At 39.9% G+C, this 18,298-nt stretch overlaps 1 protein-coding gene across 2 annotated transcripts in view; it reads left to right on the plus strand.

Annotated features, from left to right (window-relative positions):
• The window catches only part of GINM1 (glycosylated integral membrane protein 1), a 112,613-nt gene extending 94,682 nt beyond the window's left edge, over positions 1 to 17,931 (plus strand). For both annotated transcript variants that reach the window (XM_073627447.1, XM_073627446.1), the window contains exon 8: positions 16,145 to 17,931. In XM_073627447.1, coding sequence (XP_073483548.1) covers positions 16,145 to 16,253 — 109 coding nt within the window. In that variant the 3' untranslated portion in view covers positions 16,254 to 17,931. The remainder of the gene's footprint in view (positions 1 to 16,144) is intronic.
• Positions 17,932 to 18,298: the final 367 nt, after the last annotated feature.

Below are 18,298 nucleotides of genomic sequence, written 5' to 3' on the forward strand. Positions count from 1 at the left end.
CAACTCAAAGTGGGGTAGGGGGGTAGGCCTCAAAAGGTTGCCAGGGTCCTGTGTTATATGATTTAAGATACCACATTAGGCAAGAAAGACTCACAGCCTGAGCACCGTTTTGTCTCTATGTGAAAACAGAAAGGATTCCTTGCAGTATAAGGCCACCACTCTTCTTGCAGATGTGAACTACAAAGAAGGAATGTTACCAATGGGTTCAAACAAACATTTCTAAAGTGCAGAGAGAACCATATTTTAACCTCACAAATTCACTGGGGAGTGAACAAGGGGAATCTACACGAGAAACTCCCTGTACAAAGGTCTTAATCAAGGAGTGTGAGAGACCAACAGTCTCTGAAACAAAATAGATAGAACAGAAACATGACATTTTTGATGGTGATGAGAGCCAAATGCTGCGCCAGACCTAGCTCTAGGAAGGAGTGGATTCGCCCCACAGAGAAATCTATAGCATTGAGGCCCAGAGCCTTAAAAAAGTGAAGTATGTCGAGAGGGGCAGGAGGCGGAGCCTAGTGGAGCAGACATGCATTGTTAGAGCTCCACACCGCTGAGGAGAGAAGAGAAGGACAAAGCGGAGCCTGCAGGCTCAAAAGGTATCCATTTGAACCTGTTTGGGCAGGAAATATGGTACTGGGAGGAAACCGTGGCAGAAATAAAAATCACCTCACAAAGAGCTCACAGGCACTCACTGCAGCTGAAGCAGCTCCAGTCACCTCACAAGATACAGCATCAGGGCGCTCTCACAGACAGAAAATGTCACAGCAAGACTCTCCATTTCAGTCAGATACAGAACAAATCCTCTCACAAACTTCTCCACAAGCCTCCTCGGTATCCCCAGTAATATTATTACAATTTGAAAAGATGCTTCATAAGGCTTTAAAACAAACCTCAGACCAAATAACAAAAAGCCTAACCAAAGAAATAAGAGAGCTGGGAAACCGCACCACAGCCTTAGAAATAAAAATGGATGAAATTGAAATTACAACCCAAGAAAATATAACAGAAATGGAACAATTAAAAAAAGAGAATTTAATACTTCAAACTAAGCTCGAAGATTACGAAAATAGAGCCAGACGTTCAAACTTGCGCATAAGGGGAATACCTGAAACTGTTACTGCTCTATTACAAGAACTAAAGCCAGATATCCCTATTGAACGTTTAGAACTGGACAGAGTACACAGAGCCCTCACAGCCAAAAAGAAAGATGGACCCCCACGTGATATAATCACAAAATTTCATTATTACAGAACGAAAGAACAAATACTAATTGCTGCAAGAGAAAAAAAGGAACTTAATTTTCAAGGACACAATTATCAAATTTTTGCTGACCTATCCCAACTTACTATTACTAAAAGACGATCCATGAAACCCCAACTAATGGAACTGCAACGCCACAACATTATGTATCAATGGGGCTTCCCCTTTTCAGTCAGATTTAACTACCAAGGTACAATTTACAGAAGCAGATCAGCAGATGAACTACAACAAACCCTTTTAAAATTAAATCTGACAGAACCCACAAGCAGCAACACTCCCACACGCAGAAGAATGGCATCATCTTCACCTTCAGGCAGCACTCAGAAAATTTCAGAACAAAATGGGAATCATCATTCTCACAAAAGAGGCCGTTATGCCACATCATCCATGGACCAAGAAGATTCGATGGACTGACATCCTAATTCCTGATATCTCTTCATTTATTATACTAAGAGATGGTTCTCTATAAAAAAACCTGTATTTATAACTGAATGTAACTGCATTCTGATAGTCACACACTGTGTGGGATCATGTTACATTCCAGTTATATTTCTTATTACTTCTGATTCATATAGCCTTAGAATATATAAGTGAAATAAGGAAATTCTTGTTCAGTTATATATTATCAGGTAATAACAATAGATTTATTACTTTTTAGGACAAATATGTTCAATAATCCAGAAGTAATGGAAGCTTTTTCTTTCTTTTCTTAAAACAAATATATTATTACCTAACTAGTTCCTAGAATTATGTTTTTGTTTATTCTAATCTGAAGCAATACAACCTCAATTTTATGAGTTAACATTTCTAAACAGTTGCATATGAATAAAATATGTAATTGTTTACTCTAAAAGGGTTAAAATCCCAAAATAATTCAAACTATCTTCATCAATACCAATGTTATTAACAGTACCTTTCTAACTGAATTATTTAGCCTAGGGCAAAAGTAACCATATACAACCACCCTGGAATAAATAATTTCAACAAAAACTATATTCTGCACTCCAATTAATGAAACATCATTTTGATGTCTTTTGACATAGCACTTCTCTCCTGTAAGCGGAAGATCCGTGTACCCCCATTAGCCCTCCTCATTCTCCCAACCATATTATGTGGGAGTGTGACGAAGGCACTTATTCCCCTGAGAGAGATATTTATTCTCTTTCACGGGTAAACTGTGATTACTTGCAAAAAATAATTTATACAATTTATCATCTAATCTCATATGTTTTTTGTTTACTCTTTACTCCAGAATTCACTGGTTTCTTTTCTATCTTTTCATCTCTTCAGTCCACACAGGTTGATCTGCGCAGTCAGCTCTGCATAACAAAAAGTAAGTCAAAACTATTTGATCTGTTGCCATGGCACCACTGAATATACTCTCCCTGAATGTTCAGGGAATAAATGTCCCTCAAAAAAGGACCAAAGCCTTCCGTACTTTCCATAACAAGAAGGCTCACATAGTATGCCTCCAAGAAACACACTTCACCAAAGATTCTACTCCAAAATATATTTCTCCTTTTTATCAACAAATTTACACGGCTTCTGCCTGTACCAAGCAAAGGGGAACTCTAATTGCATTTCACCGATCCACACCATTCACCTTATCATCAGAAATTAAAGACCCAGAAGGTAGATACCTGATACTCATGGGTTATATAATGGATACAGCAATCACGGTGATTTCCTACTACGCTCCTAACAAACAACCTACACCATTCCTCTCACATATATTACAAGTGATTAATACACACAAAATAGGAACAGTGATAATGTGTGGGGATTTGAACCAGGTCCTCCTCCCATTTCTAGATAAATCACCTTTTACACCATCCAAAATAACCTCTAGATTACCTTTTTCTCAACTTCTTTCCAAATACAATCTGGTAGATTCATGGAGAGAAAGTAACCCAATGAAAAAGAAATTCACTTATTTCTCGCACCCTCATCAAACCTTCACCAGAATAGATCATATTTTTCTAACAATAGGAATGATACCAGAAATTATTGCATCAGATATAATTCCGATTCCGTGGTCTGACCATAATGCAGTATACACTACTATAGCCTCAGCCATACCAAAAGCGCATGACCCAACGTGGTACTTACCGGACATAATGCTCAAACACCCACTACATCAGATGGCCATTGAACAAGCTTTAAAGGAATACATATCAATTAATACAACAGACATCTCCCCAATAACACTGTGGGAAGCTCATAAGCCTGTCTTGCGTGGTACAATACAAAGACAAATGGCACTATTTAAACGGGAACGCAAAAATCTAGCAAAAAAACTAGAACTCAATTTTAATGCAGCCTACATATCATTCCAAGATAATCCATCTCAGAGTACAAAATCTCATCTGGAAAAATCTAGATTGGAATACGATCTATTTCTCACTGAGTCAGTTGATAAATCCCTCAAACGCTCCAAACACAATTTCTACATGAATACAAACAAACCAGGTACATATTTGGCTCGGGCATTAAATTCAACTAACAAATCTTTCAAACCAATACGTTTGAAATTATCAAAAAATGTTTATACTTGTAATCCAGTTAAAATAGTCCATAAATTTCACTCACATCTCGCAACTTTATACAAGACAAACAATGAATTTAATCCTACAGAGGCTGAATCCTTCTTCTCAAAAATAACCTTACCTGAGTTATCTCAGAATCAAAAAAGCAGTTTGGATAAGCCTATAACTATAGATGAAGTTGCTAACGCCATAAAAGACCTAAAACTTAACAAAAGACCAGGCCCAGACGGCTACTCGGCTTTATACTATAAAACATTCTCAGAAATACTCTCTCCCATTCTCACTGAAACTTTTAACAAACTTCTAGATGGACATTCTTTTCGGCAAGAAACACTAATGGCAATTGTTTGTATGATCCCAAAACCCCTTTCTGATGATACTTCCTGTGTGAATTATCGGCCTATCTCTCTGTTAAACCTTGATATTAAATTATTAGCAAAAATAATAGCAAAACGCCTCAATAGCATTATAGGAAAATTAATACATAGAGATCAAGTAGGCTTCATGCCAAATAGACAGGCAGGCGATAATATACGCAGGGCAGTGTTATTGGCACATATTGCTAAAAAACGGAAAATCCCTTTATGTTTTCTATCTCTCGATATCAAGAGGGCATTTGACACAGTATCCTGGCAATATATGCAATATTCATTACAAAAATGGGGTTTTGGACCCCACTTTTTAACATGGATCAAAGCATTATATAATAAACCCAAAGCCTATATAAAATATGCTGGATACAAATCTGAAGCCTTTAATATCGAAAGAGGTACCCGACAGGGTTGCCCATTATCTCCCTTATTATTTGCCCTTATACTCGAACCCATGGCCCAATACATCAGAACAAACCAAACTATAACTGGCATTGAAGTAGGAGGTATCACACACAAATTATGTATATTTGCAGACGATATATTACTTTATCTATCATCACCACAGGTCTCTGGTCCTAACTTAATACCAGCTCTTGATGGATTTGCAGCCCTATCCGGCCTTATGATTAATCCCAAGAAATGCCTAGTGCTTAATATTTCACTCACAAACATGGAGTTGATCCCGGCTAGGGCTGCACTCCCATTCACATGGGCAGAAAAATCAATCCCATATCTTGGAATTCATTTAACAGCATCTCATTCTGACTTATTCTCAACCAATTATCCTCCTGTATTACAAATCTAATAAAACAATGGTCGCAACTTCCTTTATCCTGGATAGGGAAGATTAATGCAATCAAAATGACTATTCTACCCAAATTGCTTTATCTATTCAGAGTCCTCCCTATTCCAATTCCTTCCTATTTTTTGAGAATAGTACAAAAAAGAGCAACTTCGTTTTATATGGGGCTCTTCTAAACCACGTATACCTATACACACACTACATCTTCCCAAAAATAAAGGAGGCCTGGGATACCCTAATTTTACTAACTACTACAGAGCAGCACATTTGGCCAGTCTGTCCAAATACCATGCAAAACAGGAAATCCCATTATGGGTATTTATAGAGGCTTCAGAAAATGACCCTCTATTAATATCAAATTTATTATGGCTTGATCCTAAAGACCGCTTTAAAATTCATAATCCCATAACTAAACACTTCTTATCTCTCTGGGATAAACTAAAAACCAAATATCAGTTACAATCTCCACACAATCCTCTCCTTTCTTTTATCAGAAATCCGGCCTTTTATCCGGCATGGATCTACCCAAATTCTTTTAAAGCTTGGACAACATCAGGCATTCAGACACTAAATGACTTCATAGCATCTAAATCATTCCTTTCATTCCCATCGCTTAGAGAAAAATATGATCTACCAAACTCTGAGATATTTAGATATCTCCAAATCAAAAATTTCTATACACCATTCCTAAAGGGGGATGCACCATTATCCCAATTATCCATTTTTGAATCAATCTGTACAAAAGATCCATTTGCTAAAGGTACAATTTCATCACTTTATAATTAATTATATGGAGTACCAAATCTTAATAGACCCTCTTACGTTCAGAGGTGGGAGGAGGACCTGGGACGAACTTTAGAAGACACGGACTGGTCTAACATATGGCTCACATCTAAGTCATCTTCACCCAACATCTTAGCACTGGAGACAAATTATAAAGTCCTAACTCGCTGGTACCTTGTACCCGCTAGAGTGGCAAAATATTCACCTAATACCTCAGCTCTTTGTTTTCGAGGATGCCCAGAAATAGGCACACATTTACACATATGGTGGACGTGCCCAGTAATCCAAACCTTCTGGAAGGAAGTCTTCGTGATTGCATCTAAAAATATTTAAAAAAATAATACAACCAGATCCTTATATAATTTTACTTAATCTAAAACCGGAATGGTTAACACTCTCTCAATTCAAACTTATGATCCAACTAACAACGGCTGCAAAACAAACAGTGGCCAAGGCATGGAAATCTCCTACATTGGTACTAGCAGAAACAATTCACAGAATGAATAATACAATGTCCCATGCTAAGATGGTAGCCATCGATCAAAATCAAATCCCAAAATTTGAAAAACTTTGGCATCCTTGGATAAAACAACAGTTCCTGTCAAACTTCAATGACTCTGTCCTGTTGCCATGGTAGCAGATTAAATGACTTACAGAGACACCCATTCTAAGGCTTCAAAGAGAACTAAAAAGAATAATAAACTGACGAGCGGGACAACCTTGTGGACCATACCTCTGCCTTTCTACCCTTTTTCTTCTTTCTCTTTCCTTTTCTCAACCTTACGATTAAAGCTCATTATCAGTATTTATTTGACCTATATACACTCTACCTGTAAACAATATGTATAGTAGGTATAAATCATTTAAATACCTACAAAAGTAACTAAGGAAATGATATATATATCTTTAATTTAGGTTTACGTGAACCCAATGTTTAATATTTGAAATTTCATGATATTTACCTATATAAACCCTACTGTAAAACAATGAGCTTACTTTATAGATCCTTGTAAACTTACTTTATGTATCTTTATAATATTGTATATTCAATAAACTTCTTTTGACAAGGAAAAAGTGAAGTATGTCTTCCATGTCAGGTGATAGATTTTGAGGAAAGTTGACTTCCTAGCTTTTAACATCATAGCAATTAATGATTCAGAAATGATCGAGTCTCAGAACCTGAATTTTAACAGCCATGGCTTTAAATGGCGACCATAAAGCAAGATGGTAAATTGGTCCTTTTAAGACAGAAGACCTTGGATGATCTGGTAAAGCCCATGGGGCATCTGCCAGGTCAGAGTAGTTTATCTGCCTGGGCCAGTCTGGAGCATTAAGGATCACTGAAATGCCAGATGAGGAAGAGGATGCAGGATAGAAAAGGTATAGATCGGGGTATATTGATTCCACAGAGTCACAAGAGCATCCACTGCTTCCTCTAGAAGATCCTTGAATCTGAAGACTAGCATTCCCCACCTGATACATGTCCTTGAATATCTTGGTGTGTAAAGACCACTCCCATAGGTTCATGACTTTGCCAGATCAGGAAGGCTACTTGCCAGTTGTCTACAGGTGGAATATAAGAGGTAGACCAGGCTGTAACATGTTCTACCCTTGATATAGGATCAGATGTACCTGTGATGCCACATAAATACTTTTTGGTTCTTCTCTGGTTGATGTTCAACTAAGTCTGGATCAGGTGACCCTCCAGCAGGATGGAGCAGCACTGCAAAATCAGCCATATCAACTGAAGGTACACAATTGGGAAATGAGCCTCCAACGACCATGTCCCTTGCACCAACCAGGGCCCAGGACTCTATCTGTCCTAATCTGTAAAAGAGGGGAAGAAAGGACTTCCAGAACTGAATTCCTAAACCACAAAGCCAGGGACACCCTGGTCCTTGTTGCCAGGTGAATCGGTCTGTCTAGAAACTAGACTGACTTGTTCCACAATGACAGTGTTGTGTTGCAGAGGTCTTTGAAAACAGGAGTGCCATAAATCACACCCAGGACTTTGCCAGATGACTACCAAACTAGAGCGCTGGAATCTGACAGTCTAAAGTTCCGCTGTGGTAGAAACACACTGTGGCCTGTGCCATGTTCCGAACTAGACCCAGATACTCCAAACAAGAATTCAGTTTCACAGATGATTTCTGAAGTTTTGGGATCCAGCTGAACCATTGTACTAGCTGGACAGTGAAGGCTATATTGCCTGACCGATACTCTGCTGACTGTTCCCTCAACAGGAAGTTGTCTATCTGCAATTGGAATGCTTTGATAGTGCATCAGGGCGAGCACTGGGGCCAACACATTAGTAAACACAAGGTGCAGACAAGAATCTGAAGGGCACTGCCACGAGCTGGCAGTGTGGCGGACCCACAGAAAAGCAAAAGCCGATGCACCAAAAAGACAGGATTATGCAAACCCATGTCCCTTGATGTCCACAGAAGTTAGACAGTCGATTTTTGGATCCAGTTTAGGAACTGTGAATCGGTTGGCGTAAAACCCCTGAAAATCTTTTGCCACAGGAGCTGGAGTGAAAACACTTTGGTCCAGAAGACCTGAAAGAGCATGATAGAGACCTGATAATCTGTGCCTTCTTAGTGTGGCTGTCTAGCCTTTTCTTGTTTTTTTTCATCTTCTGTTGCAATCAGAGCCAACACCCGATCCACACCCAGGGGTCATTAAGCAGTAGGGGAAACACGCTTCCTAGAGCGGCATTTTTCTATTACGTTTTGGACTGGATGCTCTTTTGCCTGCTTGGTTCCTGTTTTTCCCCGGTGACCTGCTGCAAGGTGTAATATCACACCATGTATACCCTCTGCCAGTTACTACGTATGAAAGTTCATCAGCGTCTGCATCTATTGATGTGAACTACAGCAAAACCCTCACAGCGCTATTGGATAATCCATTGAGATCGGGCCAATGGGGTCATACATTACAAAAGCCTGAAGGCGGGCCTATTACGCTCCAAGTTGTTGTTCCAGAAACTGGAGAATCTGATGGCTAAGGAGATAAGGTCCTTCTGGGATGTCCACACATTGACTGAATATATTACTTTGGAACATATCCCTCAAAGTTTAAGAATAAAAAAATTCCCTACTTTTGAGATCTTTGATGATAATTCTAAAAAGGAATGGACTGACACATTATCTGCTTGTTAATTAAACCAATTCAAATTATAATTGATTCAAGAACCCAGGAGTTGGAAAAATTACAGGGTGAGATCCACTATCCAGAAGTATTTATCTGCATTACAGCAGACATAATGACATAATTACATAATGATTTTTCCAACTTGGACTGTCGTTTAAATAATAAATTGGACAAATTGGAGAAGGATGTAATTGTGGGCAAAAAGGATAAAATGGCTAGAGATCAACTGGACTATGAAAGTAATAATGTTTAGGAAAAGAGTGCTTCTTCCAAATCTAATCGCAGACTTAAGCCTTTTACAACTAAAAAGTGGGTCAGTTTTTCAGATCCTGAGAATTACTTACTCAATGATACTCTGGCGGCCACTGCCTCGGACTACTCTCCCGAATCAACTAATCGATTAACCGATGAAAATTGGCGGTAACCATCCAGAGTTTAAACAGCAGTGTCCAGGTGTCCAAAGCAAAAAGAAGACAGATGGCCCAAAAAAAGTGAGCAGGAAAGAGACACCAACGAGGAAGGTAACGGCAGATACCAGCTTCAAGGCCAGAATCAGAATTAACTGTTAATGTCATAAATCTGTCACAACGACCTCTCAGTGACTGATGTGCCCCTACTGTCTAAAGGTTTACATTTTTTGTCCTAGTCATCATTTTGATCAATTTAGTACTATATTAGATGTCAATAAATTTGTACGCACATTAACTCTTAAACATTATTTTGACACTTCGAGAGATGTGGGTATGGAGAGCCTGGATGATACGGATCTGACGGGTGAGTCCTCTGTTCCTCCCCTTAAGTTTGATGTTTTATATGAAGATGTGTAAGGTGAATCCGCGCAATGGGTATAGTGCTATTGAGATATACAGCTGCTGCCGCTACACATACATTTCCACCTGGGTGGAATGTATTAAAATGTATATAGAAAGCAAGAGTAGGTATGGCGCTGCCCTTCTGAAATAAAACTTTTTTTTTTTAATTTTGTTACGGTGGTGAGCCCTTTTATTTATGTGTAAGTATCAAAGAATGAAAAAATAAACAACAAAAAGTATATAAAAATAAAAAAAATCCCAATGTGTTCTGAGGATAAATAATACTATTAAACAAAATGTATTTCAAAAACAGAAACGTGAGTGTAGGTGTTTAAGTCTCTGGCAGGAATTTGCCAAAAAGTTTTCTTTCTTTTATAAATATAGGATCCTATTCTAATACCTATATGTGATGTTGCTTGAGTGTAAATTATTCAATTCAAAATACCGTGCTACTTTTTTTAAATACAAAACCGCAATCTTATAATGCATATCATATGTGAATTAACAAGGTGCAAATAGTGCTTGTAAAAGTGATAATATTTACATCAAAGTGACTTGTGTGCTAAAAACCAGTGTTATTGGAAAAGAAAATTTCTTTTTGTTGCAAAAAAAGTCTTTTGGAATGTTCCAAGGGATATTTCCTCTTTGGAAGACAAATTCAAGGGAAATTTCTTGTCCAGGTGCTGGCTTGGTGGTTGTGCCTCAACAGCGTGCTCTTATTATGCTTGCACTCACCGGATCCACTTCCCCCTGCAGGGGTACGGGCGGTCACAGTGTGTGCCACTGTGTAGCAATTCTGGGTGTCACCGGTCTGTGCTTTGCAATGTTGTTTATCGGTTTGCATAAAAGAGAGGAGGAATTATTGTGACTGATACAATGTCGTACTCACATTTACAAGGTAGGTATTAAGCATGAAAAAAGAGAGAGAGTTCCGTCCTGAACAGCCTGTGTTCGTCTAGCCTGAGGTGACGCAAGACGTACGTAAGTCCCGCCCTACGCGTTTCATCATCAGACGTCAAAGCCCCAGTAGACGTCTGATGGCGAAACGCGTAGGGCGGGGACTTACGTACGTCTTGCGTCACCTCAGGCTAGACGAACGCAGGCTGTTCAGGACGGAACTTTCTCTCTTTTTTCATGCTTCATACCTACCTTGCAAATGTGAGTACGACATTGTATCAGTCACAATAAAGTTTCCATATACGGTTTTACACTATGGGTATTCCTCCTCTCTTTTATGCAAACCGATAAACAACATTGCAAAGCACAGACCGGTGACACCCAGATTTGCTGCACAGTGGCACACACTGTGACCGCCCGTACCCCTGCAGGGGGAAGTGGATCCGGGGAGTGCAAGCATAATAAAAACACGCTGTTGAGGCACAACCACCAAGCCAGCACCTGGACAAGAAATTTCCCTTGAATTTGTCTTCCAAAGAGGAAATATCCCTTGGAACCATCCAAAATACTTTTTTGAAACAAAAAGAAATTTTCTTTTCCAATAACACTGGTTTTTAGCACACAAGTCACTTTATATATCAGCACAAGTCACTTTGATGTAAATATTATCACTTTTACAAGCACTATTTGCACCTTGTTAATTTTACATATGATATGCATTATAAGATTGCGGTTTTGTATTTATTTGAAGAAAGTAGCACGGTATTTTGAATTGAATAATTTTATACCGTAAAACAAACAAAACCGTAATTACACACCGTAAAAAAAATTTTTATTTCAGAAGGGCAGCGCCATACCTACTGATGTTTTATATGCCCTATGTGATTTGGAGGATCTTAATCATGAATCTAATCCTAGACCATTGGAGTTGTCAGGTGATTGCACAGTCATTCCATTCAAATTGCGGTCTGATTTTTACCCTGTTAATTCCTGTGGTAAGGATAATGGACCTCTATCAAAACGATTACTCCGCTGCTTAATAATCTTACAGATTTTGAGAGAGGAGCACTTCGAGATTTGAGCAGGGATGACCGCATAGTTATCAGGAATGCGGATAAAGGGGGTGCAGTGGTAGTGTTAGACTCATATAGAAATCAAGCCATATGCCAGCTCTCTGACAGCAACACCTATTTAAAACTTAGAGGGGATTCTACACCTTTGTTTAAAAAAAGATTTGTGTGGGTTGTTAGAGCGGTTAAGGCAGGCATTTTCACTTCACAGGAGAGAGATGTTTATCTCTGAAGCGACCATCATGCCCATTTCTCACCACCTACTTAAAGTACATAAGGGGTTATGCCCATTATCGGGTAGACCTATTGTGGCAGGTATAGGGTCTCTTAACGAACAATTGGACCAATGGGTCGATCATCAACTGCAACCTCGTGTGTCTGAATTGCCGGAATGTCTTAGAGACACTAAGCAGTTGCTTATTGACAATCCAGGATTATAGATGGAGTTCAGATTTTGTATGGATTACTTGTGATGTCAGAAGTTTTATATTCATCCATCCCTCACTCTCTGGGGCTTCAAGTGGTGTCTTTTTTTTTTTTTCTTGAAGCACTTCAGTAATTATTCACTTATGCACCAGGAATTTGTCCTGCTTAGTTTGGAGTATTTCTTAACTCATTTTTTATGTTAGTTGGGGACTACTACCTCCAAAAATGCGAAGCCTCTATGGGAGCTAAGTCCTCCCCCTCCCTGGCCAATATCTACTTGGGATGGTGGGAGAGGTCCTGCATTTTGGGGCTGGCTGTCCCCATCGTTCAGCGATAGTTTTTCTGTCGCTACATTGATGACCTGCTCTTTACCTGCACCTTACCTGCACCAGAGAGGTGGGCAATTTAGGTAATTGGCTTCTATGTCTCAATGACAATAATCTCAATCTGCATTTAACAGGCCACATGGACCCTAGGTCCATGGAATTCCAGGATGTCACTGTTGTAGGTGAATGCGATAGGATAGTATTTAACTCTTTAGGAAACCTTCAGCTTGTAACACTCTATTGAGAGCGGACTTAGGCCACTCTAAGCACACTATAAGGGGTATACCGGTGGGACAATTTTTGAGGCTTAGGCGTATATGTAGTAATGATTCAGTTCCGGATGGAGGCTCTGACTATGAAATTACACTTTAAAGATAGAGGGTATTCGAACTCCATTCTAAACCAGGCTGTTAATATCACCACCAATATGGCTAGGGAGGATTTACAAAGAAGTAATAATGACAACAAATACAAAAGAAGTCATTCTAAGTCCAGTGAGGTCCCTGTGTTTTCTACCCCCCATAGTGCTGAATTTGGCAAGATCGAACATATAGTCAGACAGTATCTTCCAGTTTTGCATAAAGATTCTGTTTGTGCCCAAAAGGGCAGTAGGGCACCTACTATAGATGGAACTTTGTCACCTAGCTTATTTACCAGTAAACAATGCCTTTCCCATTGGCTACAATTTAAAGGTTATTTTCAGTGCGGATGGATGTCCATGCTGCATTCATATCAAGAGGGGGGATGCCATCCATTCCACTGCTACAAATAGGGACCACAGAATTCAGACATTTAATAATTGTACTACTAGATATCTAGTGTACATTATTACTTGTGATCTGTGCTCCTTACAGTATGTGGGTCGTACTACCCATAGCCTAAGGGATAGCCTCCATGATCACCTCTATCTGATATTCATAAAGAGCATTCTACTAATGTGGTGAAGCATTGAAATGAATGTCATGGTGGTGACGTTATCAGCCTTCATATACAAGGGGTTAAGAAGATGGTGTCCCCCAAGATGGGTGGAAACAAATTTAGAATACTTTGTAAAAAGGAGATCCTTTGGATCTTTAATTTCCATTCTAGAAAACCTTTTGGTCTCAATTTTGAATGGGATGTCACCCAATTCTATGAATAATATTTATTTCGATGAACAAAATATGTTTTTGCCCCTAGGCAGTCATTTACATCTTTTTGTATTTACTTTTTATATTTGCATTTTTTTGTATTTTCTACATTCTTAATACACAGTGCTGTGTTGTGTTCTCTTTTCTCCATATAGTGACAGGTTGTTATGTTCGATGATTTTCTGTGTCAGATGATGTGGACTATTGTGGCCATTTGAATTTTATTTGAGTTATGTCATATTACACGCTTTTGAATTTTTCAATAATGCAGTGGGTTTAACTATCACTATGTATATATTGTCCACTATATAAGTGCAGACACTGGCAAAAGCTTGTTTTGCCACTGTTTTTTGTATACCTACACTGCACTTGTGCAATATTTATTGAACAGTATAGTGGTTTAAACTGGACACATGATTGCTTATTGAACTTTTTTAGGTGTCATAACAACTATTAAAAGATATTTCTTTAAGTATGTTTTGTTTTATGGTATAGTAGTATGTTTTATATATCTTTTTCTATGGTGGTTTAAGCTAAATAGCTGATTGGATTTCGGATGAATGTCCAGTCCCCTATTGATGCCCTAATGGATACATGTTGATGTTATCTACTGATTGGATAATTACCTTTTAGAATGCTTTACAAGTTGTTGAATATATCCATTCCTGCATCCAGAACTTCAACTATGAGTAAGCACCAGTTTGGGGTGTGAAATGTGTTAGCTGGCATGTAGTTCATCATCTTTGCTGTATGTCAATTATGTTCTTATTACGTGGAAATAAAGAAGTTTGTGTCGGAGTGTGGCTGTCCAGCATTGTCTTGGTTTCTTCAGGAGCATTCACCCATATGATGGTTGCTTTAAGGCACTGTCGCATTAACAGTGGGGGCAGTGCTCTCCCCGCCCCAACAGGTTGATCCCCCTAGTTTTAAAATCGTATGCACCACATCACTAAGACTCAATGGTTTCTTTAACTTGGGAGCAACTGCAGAACTACTCCAACTCCTCAGAGAAAAGCTTGTCTTTGAGGGACTGGAGCAACTCAGAATCATACAGAGTCTCAGTGGCTGCCAATGCCTTGAAGCAGTCCAGATACAGAATCTGCAGGGGAAGACATAGGAGTGAACTTATGGCACTGCGAACATTTTGGACCATAAAGTCTTGCATGACTGTAGTAAAAGTCAGCTGAGAGGGCAGGGAAGCCAGCCACACCTGACAGAGCTAAGGAGAACTCCTGAAGATCGGATAGATTCTAGGAGCAGAGGGCAACATGATTTAAGGCTATAGATGTCAATAGATGCATTAATAGAATCACTGCAAGTGCCATTTGTAGAGTGTGAGCTGGGGACACCCAGTACAGCACAACTGTTCCATCTGTGTTTTTGGATTCAGAACTCTAACTGCATGGTGGTAAGGTGACTTAAGGCTCAAGGCCTCCTGTACTGACAAAACCAAGACTGCTAGTAACTGGAGAGGATGGGATGGTCAGAGGTGACCAAAGTCTTTGGAGGTGAGCATCAAATATGGTTTGAAGATCAAGTTGTGACTTTCCAAAGTGAGGAGAGTGCTTCCTCAATGCTATACAGCAAGAAAGAGCATGGGTGCACCCAGAGGATGATATCAGAACAGTGTTTAAATTTCCCCATTCCACTGTGGAATGGGTTAAACGTGCCCAGTGATATGTAATTTGATGTAAATACTGATGCATGACCCAATTGGCCCACTCAGAAAATGAGTCTAAAGAGATAGGGCCCAAAAATCATGCCAGCGGCTCTGGACATTGAAAGAACTCTGTGGCTAACTTTTACTAGAATAGTCTGGAAAGTGCCCTAGTACCTAATGGTGGTTACTTCCAGGCTAACCTGGAGACGTCCAGACACAGCACTCCAAAAGCAGGCAGAGTAAGACAATGCTGGATAGGTCACTGTGGTGTATACATGGCAATAGAATAGGTCACTGTGGTGTATACATGGCAATAGAGAGGAGAGGGGACATATCACATGTCCTCAACATGGGGGAGGTGCTTTAGGGCAGGGGGGGGCTCGACCATTTCCTCCCCCACCCCAGCACCTTGGGCCTCTTCCCCACAACCCTGGCCGGTGGTTGTAGGGGTCTGCGGGTGGTGGGCTGGTTGGTATCTGGAAGTCCTCTTTAACCGCCTATGTGAATGAGTATGGGGTAGTACCCCTACCCGTTCACCAAAATAAAGTGTAAAAAGTGAGTAGCGTGTTGTCAGGACAAGTCTGATCATTGGAGTAAAGCAGGCTGTGTTCCCAGCATAGCTAGGGAACTGACCACACTGTGTTCCACTGTTTTAGTGTGGTCAGTTTTTAATATGAAAGCAAAGAGATTGGCAGGAACTCCGGGGATGTCGCACAATGGAAGCAATACAAAAAGAACAGGATGCTTTGTCATACAAATACATTTTACAACAGGCACATATCAGGAATATGAAATGTTGGATTTACATACTGTGCATATTTTAAAATGTTATATATCAGTCTCTTTTGAAGTGCCCTTCATTTGAACATTCTTCTGTAATGTCTGTCTTCTGTGTTTTATAGAGGAATTCTGCAACCAAATGATATCAAGGATTCTGCGTTGTATGTTCCCTTAATTTTAAGCCCTGAAGAAGTAACCGTGAAAGCACAGGAGGCTGGAAATATTATATAAAGCCATTATTCCCCTCCGTTTTACCTTCAAAGGCCTGCATCCAGTTATGATATTCAGATCGGACTGTCTGACTTAAATTATGGTAAAATTTTTCCCATCATTGTAAGACTGACAAGTAATGTGCATTGTAACAGAAGGTATATAGGCACTCATCCTTTTGAGTGATGACTTTAAACACTATTTCCCAGAGGCTAATTTCCACATCTATTATTTATGACATGGCCTTTACAAAGAGGCACGCATATAATATTCTCTAAAGCATAAGATGTGTTTAAAGCTTCCCAGTGCTGTAAAGTACAAATAGGCAATGTCTGCCGTTAGGGTAGACTATGATTGAAAGCTTGGTGCAGACAATTCCCACCCAGGGGCGGACTGACCATTAGGGAACTTGGGCACTGCCGGAGGCCAGTAGGAGTAGAGTGCCTCCATCCCAAGGAATCCCTGCTTATCCCGGAGCCCATTGCGGAACAATTTTCAGCACTGAGCTCCAGTTACTAGACTGACGGGTTCGCTAGGGTCAGGTACTCGGGATATCTTCCCCCACATCTCTTGTGGGGTGCCCAGGCTCCCTCTCGCAGTGATGCCCCTTTGTTTCAGCTGACATCTCTCCCAGCTGAGCCTGCACACCACACAGAGCTCACTAAGGATCCTCCTCAGACAGGAGGGGAAGGAGCGACATTAAACTGCGGGAGCAACACTGAAGATTTTGAGGTCTGTGCATAGTCTATGGATAGGGGAGGGGGTTGGGGGCAGGTAAGAAGTGATGGGAGAGGGGGATGTAAGAGCATATGTGCTGGAAGCAGTGTTCGAGGGGAGAGAACATGTGCTAGTAGGGGCAGGTGGGGGGAATTAAAATCTGAACCCAAGTGGTTAAAGCAGGCGATAAGGAGGCATTGTCTTGCCTCATCACATCACCTGCTTTAACCCCTTGATTCCCACACTAGCATGCTGCTACTGCATGCATTGCACATGGTTGCAGAGTGGGCCCTATTCACTTGAATGGGTCGCGATCACTCACTAAAAGCAACAAGGGCTATAATTCCTACCACAGCATGTGTACATCCTCAGCTGCTGCAGCTAAAGGGGGTAGAGACCAATGTATGTAATGTGGGCAGTGTGGCAGGGACACAGAGGGGCCCCCATGAGTTGTCAGTCCGCCCCCACCTATCTGCTGAACACAGTAGCTGTAAATATACAGGCCTACTTGTGCAGTTACAAGACGGTACTAAATAATACTCTCAAGGCAGCCCATTTGTCCATTGATTCTTCAAATATATTTAAATGAATATGCATTCTGGGCAAGTTATAACCTTTTATTTTATGTAAACAACATAGGTCAAAGTTCTTTCATGCCAAATTGTCTGTATGAAGAACTGTTTCTTTTGCTAAGAGTGAGCAATTATACTCGCCCTTAAAGCGGAGTTCCACCCAAAAATTTAACTTCTGCTTTAAGTGATGGTGACCCCCTGGCATTTGGCATGTCGGCTGGGCGCCCATAGTTAGAAGGCTGGCGGAGAGGAGCTTCGTTTGCCCACATCGCTGGACCGTGGGACAGTTGAGTGTCTGATTATTAAAAGTCAGTAGCTACACTTTTTGACTTTCAAATGGGTGGAACTCTGCTTTAAAATTTTAGTGCCACCTAAAGAGTGCAAAATTAAAAAAAAAAAAAAAAAAAAAAGTTTCAAATAACTTGGCCATGCTTTGTACCAGAAACATCATTTTAAAGGGTTTATTACATAATTAAATGTATTTTTTTCTATTTACAGTAAAAGTAGTTTTTTTTAAATGAACAAGATTAAAAAAAGTTTTAAGAATGTATTTCCATTTTGTCTATGATTACAATATTGCAAAAAAAGAAACCATTCTAATCTGCCCCCACAAAAAACAATGTATACAACTTAAGTAAAGACACTGTTTATGCTGAATAAATAGGCTTGTGGTGAAAGTAGAAATTGCTCAGGTCTATAAAGGTATGAGAGCTGAACTGGTTAAAAGTCTTGAAATTTTGTTCTAGCTAGTAATCCCTCTCATGTCCCCCACCAATC

Source organism: Aquarana catesbeiana, linkage group LG04, assembly GCF_042186555.1.
Source record: "Aquarana catesbeiana isolate 2022-GZ linkage group LG04, ASM4218655v1, whole genome shotgun sequence".
NCBI classification, from domain to species: Eukaryota; Metazoa; Chordata; class Amphibia; order Anura; family Ranidae; genus Aquarana; species Aquarana catesbeiana.